Consider the following 15168-nt stretch of genomic DNA (forward strand, 5'->3'; position numbering starts at 1 on the left):
GCCTGGACTCCACCGTAGGCCATTTCACAGGCAAAATAAGATTGATGGTCTCAGTGTGTTTTCAGCTTGATGCTTAATCGCCCCATAAATCTACCACTCAGCTGACAAGACATCATCAGAAGGCTCCTGACTGGTCAAACATACGTGTTAGGTCAGCACTGAGATGGGCTCATCTGATTAGAGAACTTCACTGCATTCTGTCAACCTTCATATCACTTGCTTTATTTTAACAAGGACGACTGAGTGAACAGTAGAATCTTCTGCAACCTGAAAACTGAGTGAGGAGAGAAACCTTATTGTCTGTTTTAATCGTGGGTGATGAACCAGCACAGACACTTAGTTGAAACAGTACAGATAGTACAGATAGTTACCCAGCTGTACCAATGCCCAAATGCTTCTTCTGCCCTAGCCACCACCTGTGACACCTGGTAATGCTTCCTTAATGATGGAAACAGACAGGGCCACCCCTACAGGAGTCAGGAGGCGGGGGTCTAGGGCTGGTGGGAGAGGGTTCTTCTGGAGAACAAGATACTTATACTTCCTCTGTGTGCTGACCATTGCAGCACCCCATCCCCCCCACGTTCAGATTTTATTTTAAATAATTAGTTATTTAAAAATGAAACAGTAATGAGCATTAAGACATAGACTTTTTGGAAAACAGTCTGTTAGTTCCTCAAAATGTTAAACATAGATGTAGCATATGACCCAGCAGTGCAAATTCTAGGTATATATGGAAGAGGAAACATATGTCCACACAAAACTTATACATGGGTGTTCATAGTAGCATTGTTCATAATAGCCAAAAAGTGGAACTACCCAAATGTTTTATCACCTGGTAAATAGATAAATGTGGTGTATAGATACACTGGAATTTTATTCAGCCATAAAAAGAAATGAAGTACTATACTGATAAATGCTACAACATGAATGAACTTTGAAAACATTATGCTAGGAAACCAGGCACACGATAAGTAAGGTTGCAGGCTCCAGCTTACATATATGAGAATCTCTGAGCTAGATATACCCAACTAGCCACTAAAATAAATTTAATAGGTTGAAGATAATTAAAACTAGGGCATCTGTTAAAGAGTGGAAAGAGAAAAAAGGATCAATGCAGTTTCCTGACGTAGCCTTAAAATAAAGTGAGTTGGAGGATAATGTCCCTAAGGTAGGAATGCTCCTCAACAGTGGTCAGTTCCCTGGTGCCTTATTGATCAACGATTTAAAAATCTGCATGCAATGACTTTGGGTCCTTTGGCAATTGGTCATACTTCACGCTATGCTCTTCACAGAACATGCCATCTCAGACTCCATTACAGAAACTGTCAGTACTGTTACTAATGGAACTTTTTTTGACTTATGCTCATAAGAGCTCCAGGTGAACATTTTACAGATGGCTCAGGATGAGCTATTATTAACCTTAAAAATTGTTGCTTCATTTCTCTTTGTTTCTTGTCATCCTATCCTCCAAAACCTCTTCTCATTTGTTAGGAAGATAATTAAGGAACTGTTTTTTTTTTTTTTCTCCTTCTCTTCTTTAAACCAAGAGATCACCCCCAAAATAATAGATTGTTATAAATTTCACTTGTTACTTAGGATCTAGAATGTGTTCAGTTCTTGAACTACAAGATACGATTTTTATTTCTTTATAAGAATTATTCAGGGTCTTCAACCAAAAATGTAGGAGAGATTGCCTTACTTGAAACATAACTCAGATGAGTTATTTGCTTCCTAGCAGCCTGCTCACATTGAAATTTCCAAAAAATAAGATACTGCACATGCACATACTCTACTATTCTTTATGCTTCAAGACACATGTGGTTTGTCCTTCTCACAATGATCCATCGCTGGGCAGTCCCTAATTTAGGTGGTCTTTCCCTACATTATACCTTATACCTATGAGTGACTCTAGGGAGAACGAAAAGGAACTTCCCTTTTCCCTCTGGGCTCAGATCCGTGGGATTTCCTTTCTTTCTTTCAGTACTGAGTCTTACCCCCACTCCCAAACTTTGCTGCCGCCTAATTCTTTAACTACCAAACATCAAACTTAACTGCCCCCCACATTCACCACCCCATTTCTAATTCAGGGGAGGGCTTCCTGTGATTGTGACCACAGGGAAAGTGAGGACAGAAACAATTCTCCGTATGTCCCTCTCTGTGGCCTCCTGTTCCTTTCAAATCTCTCCCTCTCACTCCAGCCTCGAATGTTCTTTGACCTTATAGAGACCCTCAAGTGTCAGCTTCTACCATATACTTTATTCAAGTTTCTTTCAAACTTCCTTTCTTTTCTTATCAAGCCTTGACCCATCTGTGGTTCATCACCTGAATTGTTTTTCTTACCAGAACCTTCAACTCTTTTTTTCCCCTTTGCCTTCTCACACATCCAGCTGGTAAATCCTTAACTTTGGCTCTCAGAGTCTCTTCTCCACACTTATTTCTGCTCTAGAATGTTCCATATTATATGCTGTTGCTGTAAATTCCAGTTATTTCTTCTCACCTGGGCCCTCAGCAGTATAGGATTATCAAGGACTCCTTCATCAATATTTTTTTTCTCCCATTCCTTTCAAAGATTAGCTCATTTCAGCCCCACTCACCTTAAGCCTCCACCCCAGTAAGGAAATTGAGCATGAATTTACTCATCAGGAACCCCTAATTCTTTGCTTTTTCACACCACCCCTAAGAGACCCATATTGTATAATAAAAGTACTGTGACAGTGTCCAGGAGAGCATTTTGTTTATTTGATTGTTTTGGTTTAGTTTTGGATTTGATGAGGGTAGAATGTTGAGCAAGAGACATGGTTTTTCTTGTTCAACGGGTTGGTAAGTTTCAACTCCTAACAACTGTTGTGGCTGCTTAGAACACCCATGGATTCTGGTTCAGTTGGCGATGACTGACCATGCTCATGACAGGGAATAATGGTATCTTGAGTGATGCATGTCATCCCTATTGTATTATAATTTTTGAGTACCAAAAGAACCCACTGGCATCATTTGCTTTTCTCACAGGGTTTGCCATGTTCATATTAAGTTATGGGTTCATATTAAGTTATGGGTTCATATTAAGTTATTAGCCCAAAATTCATGCTTCAGTATTTTCAAGAATTACTGAGGACAACATTATTAGAGACAAGGGTATAGTATAATTGCAATTTGCTAAGAGAATGAAACTTAAATGTTCTTACAAAAAATATGAAGCTATGGCTATGTTACTTTGGATGGGGAGGAATCCTTTCACAGTGGGTATGTGTATCAAACTATCACAATGTAAACTTAAAATATCTTACAGTTTTGTTAATTATACCTCAATAAAGCTGAAAAGAAAAATAAATACAGACAAGGTTTTATGTTAAAAGAAAAAAATTAACTAAATTTACACACTAGAAGTGCTTATTTTATTGTGAGACCTTTGAGACTTTTCAAAACATTTTTTGTCATGATAGTATCACTGTATTTTGTCTATTTTTAAAAGTTTTATTTTATAGTGGAGTATAGTTGATTGACAATGTTGTGTTAGTTTCCAGTGTACAGGAAAGTGATTCAGTTATACATATACATGTATCTATTCTTTTTCAAATTCCATTCCCATTTAGGTTATTACAGACTACTGAGCAGAGCTCCCTGTGCTCTCCTTGTTGGTTATCTATTTTAAATATAGCAGCGTGTGCATGACAATCCCAAACTTCCAGTCATTCTTCCTCATCTTCCCTTTTTCCTTTGTTACTAAAGTAAAAAAAACATAAAACACTGTATGGGCCTCAAAAGAATAGACATGTAGAACCGACCTGTAGTAACAGTAAAAGAAGAAGCAAAGAAGGGCTATTCGAATTTTTTACTTAAAAGGAGAAACAGGAAAAAAATCAGCTTATACCAGTGTTTTAGGTATTAATACAGGCAGATTATCCGAGTTCCCTCCCTGAAGGTCCCAACCCTTGTTCTTCTACCTTCATGTTCCTGGACCTCCAAGGAGTCCTCACCAGTAGAGGGCCCCTTATATCCTCTACTGGCAAGTCTGGAGAAAGGGGGAAAAGTAGAGTTCTGCTTCTTGCTGCTGGGACTGTATTAGAAAGTGTTATTTTTGGCCTCGGACCATTAAATGTGTTTCCTCCAGAAACATTGTCTACATGAGGGTTTTATCCATAGAATGTTGTTTTTCTTAAGCTTCACCTACATTTTTGGTCAAAGAGGCTTTGTGTGCCTTGACTTGGATAACCAACCATGGTATTTAGTGTTGATTACATGGAAAGTGCATTTTACGTGTCAAACCACTGTAAAATCAGGGCTTAACTGCTCCCTGTTTTAGAAATTTCCTCTGTCACCCATCATCTACATCATTTGATTCACCCTATGAATTTCTTGGGACCATAAAATGATATTAAGCACATTGTAGTATATACAGTTGGGAAAAAGTTGTTTGAATGCTGAACCTACCGTGTGTGGGACCTTGAGCAAGACACATCCCCCTAAGCCCCTCACAAGTCTCCATTTCCTCATCTGTGTTAGGTAATAATATTACAGGGATATTATTAGGATTAAGTGAATACAAACACCAGTTTCCTAATCAATGTTTAATAAATATCAGTCCCCTTCCCCCCTCTTAACCTTCTTCTTACTCCCTGTGTAATACTTTATACTTGTCTTAATTATACAACATTAGGCTATCCAGGAATAAAATATAATTGAGCATTGAAATATAGGCAAGCCATTTACTTACAGTGGGAATAACTAATTTGTTTCTATTTGGAAGATTGTCTGCTACAAATAACATCTTAATCAATATACTTTTTCAGCACTTTATTGAAACATGGATTCCTCAGTGACCAAACTCTATGCAAAATACAACTGCTTGGTCCTGTGTGGTTTGTACTTAGAATTCAATTGGTCTAAAAGAGATATTCTTTATCATTTTGTTTGTTCATTTGCTTATTCATGTATTTTTAATTTTTTTATTATTTTTTTAAACATCTTTATTGGAGTACAATTGCTTTACAATGGTGTGTTAGTTTCTGCTTTATAACAAAGTGAATCAGCTGTACACATACATATATCCCCATATCTCTTCCCTCTTGCGTCTCCCTACCACCCTCCCTATCCCACCCCTCTAGGTGGTCACAGAGCACGGAGCTGATCTCCCTGTGCTATGTGGCTGCTTCCCACTAGCTATCTATTTTACATTTGGTAGTATATATAAGTCCATGCCACTCTCTCACTTCGTCCCAGCTTCATGTATTTTTTTAAGAAGTATAGTTGATTTACAATATTGTGTTAGTTGCAGGCATATAGCAAAGTGATTCAGTTATATACATATGTATTCAGATTATTTTCCATTATAGGTTATTATAATATACTGAATATAGCTCCCTGTGCTATCCATGCTTATTCATATATTTATTTAATGAACATTTGCCAAGTGCTTATGATGTGCCAGAAATTATTCTAGGCACAAGAGTTACATCTATGAACAACAGTATGTGAAAAGTATTGTTGATAATAATTATACACTAGGTAAGAGTTGAGTCCAAAAGATGATCCTTTCCTCAAAGGGGCTTGTTGCCTGGATTTTCTTCCCAGATCCAATAGCAGTAGAATATCATCACCAATCCTGATTTGCTTGACTTGTCTGTAATAGTAAGTCATTTGAGGGTAAGAATAAGTATTTTGTCTTTGTTTTCTTCTTCTTCTTTTTTTTTAAATTTACTTATTTTAATTTATTTATTTTTAGTTGTGTTGGGTCTTTGTTGCTGCACACAGGCTTTCTCTAGTTGCAGCAAGCGGGGTCTACTCTTCGTTGGGGTGCACGGGCTGCTCATGTGGTGGCTTCTCTTGTTACAGAGCACAGGCTCTAGGTGCGCAGGCTTCAGTAGTTGTGGCACACGGGCTCAGTAGTTGTGGCTCACAGGCTCTAGAGCGCAGGCTCAGTAGTTGTGGTGCATGGGCTTAGTTGCTCCATGGCATGTGGGATCTTCCTGGACCAGGGATCAAACCAGTGTCCCCTGCATTGGCAGGCGGATTCTTAACCACTGAGCCACCAGGGAAGTCCTGTTTTCTTCTTAATCTAGCACCAAGCACCAAGCTCATGTACAGACCCTTGTTACAAGTTTGGTGCTGCTGGTAGCAGCAGCAACAGCATTAAGTCATAATGATAATTTGTGCTTTAAGAATAGGCATTTGCTAAAGAACTTAATCTAAATGAATGCCTCTGGCAAGGTGACAGCTGTGAATTTAGGGAACTCAGGCCATTCAGCTGGCTCCTAGAGCGAATTAAAGACCCTCTTTATTGATGCAATCAGGAATTCCATATTTATTGTACTGTATGCATTTTCTTTTTCTAAATTTATTTATTTATGGCTGCGTTGGGTCTTTGTTGCTGTGTGTGGGCTTTCTCTAGGTGCGGCGAGCGGGGGCTACTCTTCATTGCAGTGTGCAGGCTTCTCATTGCGGTGGCTTCTCTTGTTGCAAAGCACAGGCTCTAGGTGCGAGGGCTTCAGTAGTTGTGGCGCACGGGCTTAGTTGCTCAGTGGCATGTGGGATCCTCCCGGACCAGGGCTCGAACCAGGCATCCCGTGCATTGGCAGGCAGATTCTTAACCACTGTGCCACCAAGGAAGTCCTGTATGCATTTTCATAATCCTTAGAAAGTATTTGTGAAGCAGAATATTTGCTATAGAAAAGTTCACCTTCCAGCCGTAAAAACGAATAAAATAATGCCATTTGCAGCAACATGGATGGACCTAGAGATTATCATACAAAGTGAAGTAAGTCAGACAAAGACAAATATTATATGATGTCACTTATACGTAGAATCTAAAAAAATTATGCAAATGAACTTATTTACAAAATAGAAATAGACTCACCAGCAGAGAAAACAAACTTATGGTTACCAAAGGGGATAGCGGGTGTGAGGGGTAAGGGGATAAATTAGGAGTTTGGAATTAACAGATACACGTTACTATGTATAAAATAGGTAAACAGCAGGGACCTACTGTATAGCACAGGGACTATACTCAGCTTGTAATAACCTGTAATAGAAAAGAATCTGAAAAAGAATATATATATATATAACTGAATCACTTTGTTGTACACTTCAAACTAACACAACATTGTAAATTATTTATACTTTAATCAAAAAAAAAGTTCACCTTCACTGTGGTTAATTTTTATGTGGAAAACCATAATTCAAAGAGTCATGTACTACAGTGTTCATTGCAGCGCTATTTACAATAGCCAGGACATGGAAGCAACCTAAGTGTCCATCGACAGATGAATGGATAAAGAAGATGTGGCACATATATACAATGGAATATTACTCAGCCATAAAAAGAAACGAAATTGGACTTCCCTGGTGGCACAGTGGTTAAGAATCTGCCTGCCAGTGCAGGGGACACGGGTTCAAGCCCTGGTCCGGGAAGATCCCGCATGTCATGGAACAGCTAAGCCCATGTGCCACAACTACTGAGCCTGCACTCTAAAGCCTGCGAGCCACAACTACTGAAGCCCGTGCACCTAGAGCCCACGCTCCACAACAAGAGAAGCCACTGCAGTGAGAAGCCCGCGCACCGCAACAGAGTAACCCCCGCTCTCTACAACTAAATTGATTCTCTAAAAAAAAAAAAGAAAGAAATGAAATTGAGTTATTTGTAGTGAGGTGGATGGACCTAAAGACTGTCATACCTAGCGAAGTAAGTCAGAAAGAGAAAAACAAATACCGTATGCTAACAAATATACATGGAATCTAAAAAAAAAAAAAAAAAAAAGTTCTAAAGAACCTAGGGGCAGGACAGGAATAAAGACACAGATGTAGAGAATGGACTTGAGGACGCGGTGGGGGGGATGGGTAAGCTGGGACGAAGTGAGAGAGTGGCATGGACATATATACACTACCAAATGTAAAATAGATAGCTAGTGGGAAGCAGCCACATAGCACAGGGAGATCAGCTCGGTGCTTTGTGACCACTTAGAGGCGTGGGATAGGGAGGGTGGGAGGGAAACGCAAGAGGGAGGGGATATGGGGATATATGTATATGTATAGCTGATTTGCTTTGTTATACAGTAGAAACTAACACAACACTGTAAAACAATTATACTTCAATAAAGATGTTAAAAAAAAAAAAGTTCACCTTCACTGTGGTTCTTTTTTATGTGGAAAGGCCAACTTTACATCCAGAACACATTAAAAATGTCAGATGAGGCATACTGCTTTCTGTGGTTCAACAAAAGTGGCCATCAAATTCTATACTATTTTCATCTAAGCTCCTGGCACAGAGCAAGCGTAATTTTAACATCTATACATTTAATATTGATTATTTTTAACTGAAAAATTAAGAGAAAGACTAATTTCCTGTTGTCAGGCTCTAAGTATTCTTGGCAATTTTTTAAAATTTCACTGCAATTCTAATGACCCTAAAATAAGACAAAAGTGTTTTAATTGGTCTCACTAATGATATTGACTAGTACGATGTTGCCTAAAGTAGCAAGGATAACGTTTTTTGAATTTGAACCTTTTGTTTTTTCAGTTTATGTTCCAATGATATATGTGTATGTGTGTATGTGTGTATGTGTGATCATTTAGATCCTTAACTGCTTGGTAATTCTAAAGGGAAAAAGTAGACAGTCATTTATTTGAGATGTACCATGTGTCAAATTCTGTACTGAATGCCCTGGAGTACGTTATCTTACCTAAACATCATCACAAGTCTCTGAAAGAGTTTACTGCAATCTGTGTTTTATAAATGGGAAAGTTAAGACTCAGAGAATTTAAATATTTTTATCATACTTATACTACTAATAAGTAGAGATCCGGGGTCTGACACAAATCTTTTTCATTCTTCCCACTGTACGGTATGTAGTCCTCTCTGGGAGAACATTCCTTTCCATTTCTTTCTGAGACTTTGGGTTTTTTTGTGTGTTTTATTAACATGACTATGTTCATTATAAACTACATCAAATTCTAGCTGGGAAGAATCAAGGAATATATAAGTTTAGGAGCTAATGACTTATAAGTAAATAAATCCTAAAAGAAGTGTCTAGCCTGCACGCACTAAGATGCTGTCATCCCCGCAGTCACTGGGTGGCCCTGGTGCCTTTTGCCCATCACCTGAGGGAGCCTGTCAGCCACTGTCCTCGTTAGGACCAGGCAATGTGACTGGAGCATTTTGTCCCCTCCTTTCTGCACAGTATATATTCTACTTGTAATATGGCTGTCAGTTCCCCTTTCTTTCCAGCCATCCATCATCATTCAGCATTTTCTCTGGTGCCTGTTACCTGGCCTGGGACAGCAGGGATTACTGTGAACATAATGAATGAAGGGGAGGGAGATGCACCGGCCCATCCCCCGCTCATCTCAGGACTGAGCAACAGGTTCCCTGAGAACATTCATGACGGCAGCTCCCAGATTACTTGATTAACGGAAGGCGTGTCAGGAGCGGCGAGTTTTGTTTCTCATGCAGAATATTGAAAAGCTAGAATAAACCTCAGAGGATGGAGACTCGCAGACCATACAGTCTTTGGCCATGACCTCTACTTGTGGTCCTGACAGCTTCATTTTCAAGACTATTTTCACTGGGTTGGTGCTGTTTATTAGTAATTTAGTTAGCTAGATTTGGACTTGTAGTCTGTGAAGAGGAAATCACATCAAATGCAGTGTTGATGGCACTTGGTAATGGGCTTGGAAAAGCATACAAGCTTCCTGTAGATGGAATTTTGGTTGTAGGTTGAGGTAGGGAGGGGAATTTTTCTTCCTTTTCTTTTTTTTTTAATAAGTCTGCCCAATCTTTACTTTTTAATTAGTTTAACCCTACTGTGTGAATCGGTTAAAACCTTTATGTAGCTAACACAGATTTAGAACAAATGAAACTATTAGTTTCTAGCTTGATGCGTTGTCATCATGCCTTTATTTTCACAGCCCAATCTTCCTCCCACTGACATTTCTAGTGGCTGTCGTGCCTTATTTTTGGTATTGCATCTTTATTTTTCGTTATCTGTGTTCCCCATATGATTGTCATCAACAAGAGTTGATGAAGCACATCTACTAGCTGTAAGCCTTTAGGGATACAGAGAGCATTGCTGACATTTGTTAGGTTCTTGGCAGTTCACCAAGGACTTGCACATATAGTTTCTCATCTAATTCTAATAACATTCTACTGAGTTAGGTCATCGATTCTCCTTCCTTCATTCACCAAATATATATATTTTTATAAGTACTTTCTGGGATGTTATATTCCAAGTGGGGAAAAATAAGAACTAGAAAGCAAGTGACAGTAACAGAAAAGACCTATGTTAAGGTTACATGGTTTATTTTCTAAAGTCACTGTTAAAGGAGTTTTGGACATTGGGAGACGGGCACTTAGGTCTAGACCTGGGTCCTAAAGGAATGGTAGGAGGGGTGAGGTCTCCCCAGACAGAGCCCAGTGTGGACCAAGGCCCTGAGGTGGTCATGCATACAGTGTGTTCAGTGTGCATGAAGATGCCAGTTTGGAGCTGGGGTAATCAGGCCTGTATTTAATTATTGAGTATCTAAAATCAGAAAACTTCAGAATTTTTAGAAACCGTTAGAGATCACGCAGTCCAATTCATATTGTCCTTTAAAAATACGCTCATATTGAGTAGATTAGTGCATTATTTTTTGTGTGTAGATTTATTTATATTGCAGGAAGTCATTTATGTTGTTCCTGGAGTGCAGAATATAACCTGATTTCTTCGACACATGCGCACGTTTCCTTGGTGATTCAATTCTGACTCGATTTTTACGATCTTAGAAGTGTTAGTAAAGAAGATATTTTTATTCTTAATTTTTGTTTGTAACCATACCACGTGACCTTTTTTTTTTTTACAACTTTATTGGAGTATAATTACTTCACAATGGTGTATTAGTTTCTGCTGTATAACAAAGTGAATCAGTTATACATATACATCTGTTCCCATATCCCTTCCCTCTTGCGTCTCCTTTTGAGGAAGATTTTTATTAAAGGAGTCGTGCCTGTTGTAGTGTTGATGCTCTCCTTTTGCTTTTCTTTTAACTGAGCAAAATCACTGACTTAGCAGAACACTGATATCTCCAATGCAAATATAACAATACAAGAGGATTTTTTTTTCCAAATGAGAACAAACAGCTCATGATTTTGAATCTAAAGCTGTACATGCCATTACAGTTTCTGTTTTTCTTAAGAAAAACCATCCTTTGATTAGTGGGTGGAAATGACTGAGCCAAGTGGGATTTGTCTAGACTCTGATGCCTCTGGGAAGTCTCGATGATCCAGGCTATGGATTTCTAAAGCTTCACATGTTTTTTATCAGTCAATTTCCAAGATACCTCAGAGACCATTAAGGCAGATAATATATCAGGTGAGATTTATGTTTGGTATCATGCAGAGAACTATAATTAAAAAGAAACTTTAATTTAGCAAAACTAAATGCAGTATTATAAGTGTAGATTGTTAGGGTTTTGAGAAAGTCTATTAAATAGCATCTACCTTTCCTGTCAGAGTTCTGACACTGTTATGAAATAATATAAGTAAGTAAGTGGAAGATGAAATACCACTTTTATGTTGATATAAGCTAGACTGAAAGATGTAGCCTAGTTAAGAGAGCCAGATGAGTTTGCTGACTGAACATCAAAATTAGACAAATTTACTTACTCACTTATAGAAGGTACTGGACCACTCTATCCTTCTCTGACAAGGTAGGACCTTCATTGCTAAACTTAGTGAGACAATGCTCACTTTGTACAGGCATTCTGGTTTCTAAAGTAGAATAAGGGGGTTGCTGAGCTCTGCATGCCCAGCTTTTTCTTCTCAATTTTACCAAAGGAGTTAGTTCACTTCCCTTGAGTGGGTAAAAGATGGACAGAGGCCACGGATTACTTTAATTGAGCTTCATCCTAATGCATAGAAACATGAAGGGGGGGGCAGGGGAACATTTCTCCCAACACCCCAGGATGTACATTTGTCACGTTCTAAACTCTGAAATTAGGATATATCTTAAATCAGTGACATCTTAATGGCTATCGACCGGAAGATAGTCATAATGAGTTGTATTTGCCTCAGTACGTGTGAGCTGAGTGGTTATTCTTCACATCATGACCCTTCAGTGTTTCAATTAGTGAACCTCTTAAGGACCATTTGACAAAAGAGTATTAATCTTGGTTGTTGTAAGAACACCTTCTCTTTAAACCTTCTAATAGTATCAAGAACATGTCAACATTAAACCTTGCAGAATTGGTATCAGCAGCTTGGAGTAAAATACTGGATGTACTCCTTCAAGAAATCCACTTAGTGAAATTGTTTAGAAAACAAAGATAGTGACAACTCTAGAGCCATTCAGAAGAGCTGGACTCTGAATATTAAATAGTTTTAAGAATACCTTAACCGGGCCTCCCTGGTGGCGCAGTGGTTGAGAGTCCGCCTGCCGATGCAGGGGATACGGGTTCGTGCCCCGGTCTGGGAGGATCCCATATGCCGCGGAGCGGCTGGGCCCGTGAGCCATGGCTGCTGAGCCTGCGCATCCGGAGCCTGTGCTCCGCAACGGGAGAGGCCACAACAGTGAGAGGCCCGCATACCACAAAAAAAAAAAAAAAAAAAAAAAAAAAAAAAGAATACCTTAACCAACTCACTTTTCTTATGTTTCCTTATTATATGTGTATGAGAGATTTTGGCTAAATACCTCTTTATCTTAAAAACCTTAATAAATCCTTAAATTTACTTATTTATGAATTATTTAACCTAGTTCTGTGTATTTAAACTGTAAAGAACTTTTCACTAAGAGAAAAAGAAGATTCCAAATAATAAGGAAGCATTGTATACTTTAGTTAGCAGGATTTTTTTTTCTTAGTGTTACTTACAACAATAGTGTATCTTACAATTAGTGAGGTCTTAGATTTGATGAAATATGCTTGGTTAGGTTCATATGGGCCTCTGTTCCAACCTTTCGAGCCCTAGACAAGTCTGAATGGCACTTCTTCCTTCCCCTGAAGTTTTCATGTGCCGTGCTGTACAAGGTTGACAGTGGTGATTAGAGATCAAAATTTTAACCTTAACTGGGTTGTACCCTTGCATTGTTTCTTTAAATATACAGTGATTCTTACTGTGCTTCCATGTTCTCACTCCAGAGTGAAATTGCTTATTTAATGAGGAAGACTGGATCAAGTCATTCAAAATAAAATAATTTTGTAAATATTAAAGGCAGCTGTTTTCACAGATGATCTTCCTTGTGATAGTGTAACATACGTCTGATAGGCTTATTTCTTTGCAAAAGTTCTGATAAGCTAATCTGTCTTTTATTTTTTTTTTCTGAAAGGGGGTCCTGATGACAACTTAATTGAAGGTGGAGGAACAAAATTTGTCTGCAAACCTGGAGCCAGAAATATTACTGTCATATTCCATCCATTATTAAGGTAAGTCAAATCCTATGTACTTACTGAAGATCAATATTTTCATTATTTATGCTAATGTACTGAATGCCAGTAGGTCAGTCAGCATTGAAACAAGTCATAAAAAGAACTTTTTCCATATTATAGGACCTCACAATCAAAGTTCATCAATAGAAAATTAATGTCAACCCTACTAAGTAGCTACTTGGTCTCAGGAGGAATTCTTCATAAATACATTTATTTGATTTTCTTTCTTAACTACTCCCTGTCCCTGTCCTGTTCCTTGTCACTATCCCTTAACTATTTCAGGGGTTGGCAAACTATGGCCCACAGGAGAAATCTAGCCTGTCCCTTGTTTTTGTAAATAAATTTTTGTCGCCAGAGTCAGGCTCATCCATTTATGTATTGCCCATAACAGTTTGGGGGCTCTAGTTGCAGAGTTGAATATTTGCAGCAGAATCCATATGCCTCACACAGCCTAAAATATTTACTTACTGGCCCTTTACAGGAAAAAATAGCAGCACCATGATCTGTTTGTTTTAAACTAATGACTCAGATATCCTTTGAGAACTGGCAGGTCTCTGAACAAATATGATTTACAAAAACTGAGAGACATTATATCAATCAAATATGTGGTTTTATATATTGAAGGATAAAACTTGTTAGTGATTAGAATGAAATCTATTAAAATGCTCAGTTTGTTGTGATACTGTGATTTAAGAAAATAAGAATATGTGACACTTCATTTAAAAACCTTCTAAGCCCTAAATACCTTTAAAAAGGTACTTTTGCGGGGGGCACAGGGAAGGGGTGTGGTTATTCAGTGGATCTAAAGTTTCAGTTTTATAAGATGAGAAAGTCCTACAGATGTTACACAATAATGTGCATGCACATAGTTCACACTTCTGTACACCTGAAAAAGGTTAAGAAATGGTAAATTACACGTGTGTTTTTTTAAATTTATTTATTTATGGCTGTGTTGGGTCTTTGTTGCTGCGCACGGGCTTTCTCTAGTTGCGGCGAGCGGGGGCTACTATTAGTTGTGGTGTGCAGGCTTCTCATTGTGGTGGCTTCTCTTGTTGCGAAGCATGGACTCTAGGCTCATGAGCTCAGTAGTTGTGGCTTGTGGGCTCTAGAGCGCAGGCTCAGTAGTTGTGGTGCACAGGCTCAGTTGCTCCATAGCATGTGGGATCTTCCCTGACCAGGGCTCGAACCCGTGTCCCCTGCACTGGCAGGTGGATTCTTAATCACTGCACCACCAGGGAAGCCCAAATTACCTGTTATGTGTTTTTGAGTACAACAAAAAAGGGTACTTTGGGGACACAGACATACAATATAATATTAATTGTATGTTTTCTCTATAATGAGCCAGTGTTTAGTTTTGCTGTATATTCATACAATGGACCAGAAACTCTTGGGCTCACTAAAAGTTAGGTACCTCAGATCACCACCTTAACTTTCTCAGGTAACTCCTGTAATATTTGAGGCATTTGGTATAACAGTTAAACAAATGCTACTGAACTGGCCAGAGATAATACTGTGTATACTTTTCCAAAACAGAAACAGTTTATTGCTGGAATTATCCTACCTTCTCATTAACCAACACTTACTAAATTGACATCATTAGAACTAGTTTAATTCAAATCTCTTATTTAGGTAACCAGTTTAAAAAATTATACTGGAGTATTTTACCCAATTAATTTTAAATGTGAAAACACAAATGTATAAGTTGAACTACAAAAATATCTGACTTTCACACAATTAAAAATAAGAGATTTTTGAAGAAACATCACTAACCTTAAAAAAAAA

At 38.4% G+C, this 15168-nt stretch overlaps 1 protein-coding gene across 1 annotated transcript in view; it reads left to right on the top strand.

Moving 5' to 3' along the window:
* Positions 1 to 15168, top strand: part of EXOC4 (exocyst complex component 4) — a gene marked incomplete at both ends in the record, with an annotated part of 836896 nt that overhangs the window by 367599 nt on the left and 454129 nt on the right. The window contains 1 exon segment of the mRNA XM_079711536.1: positions 13287 to 13383. Coding sequence (XP_079567662.1) covers positions 13287 to 13383 — 97 coding nt within the window.

The sequence above is a fragment of the Hyperoodon ampullatus genome, assembly GCF_949752795.1.
Source record: "Hyperoodon ampullatus genome assembly, chromosome: 9".
NCBI classification, from domain to species: Eukaryota; Metazoa; Chordata; class Mammalia; order Artiodactyla; family Ziphiidae; genus Hyperoodon; species Hyperoodon ampullatus.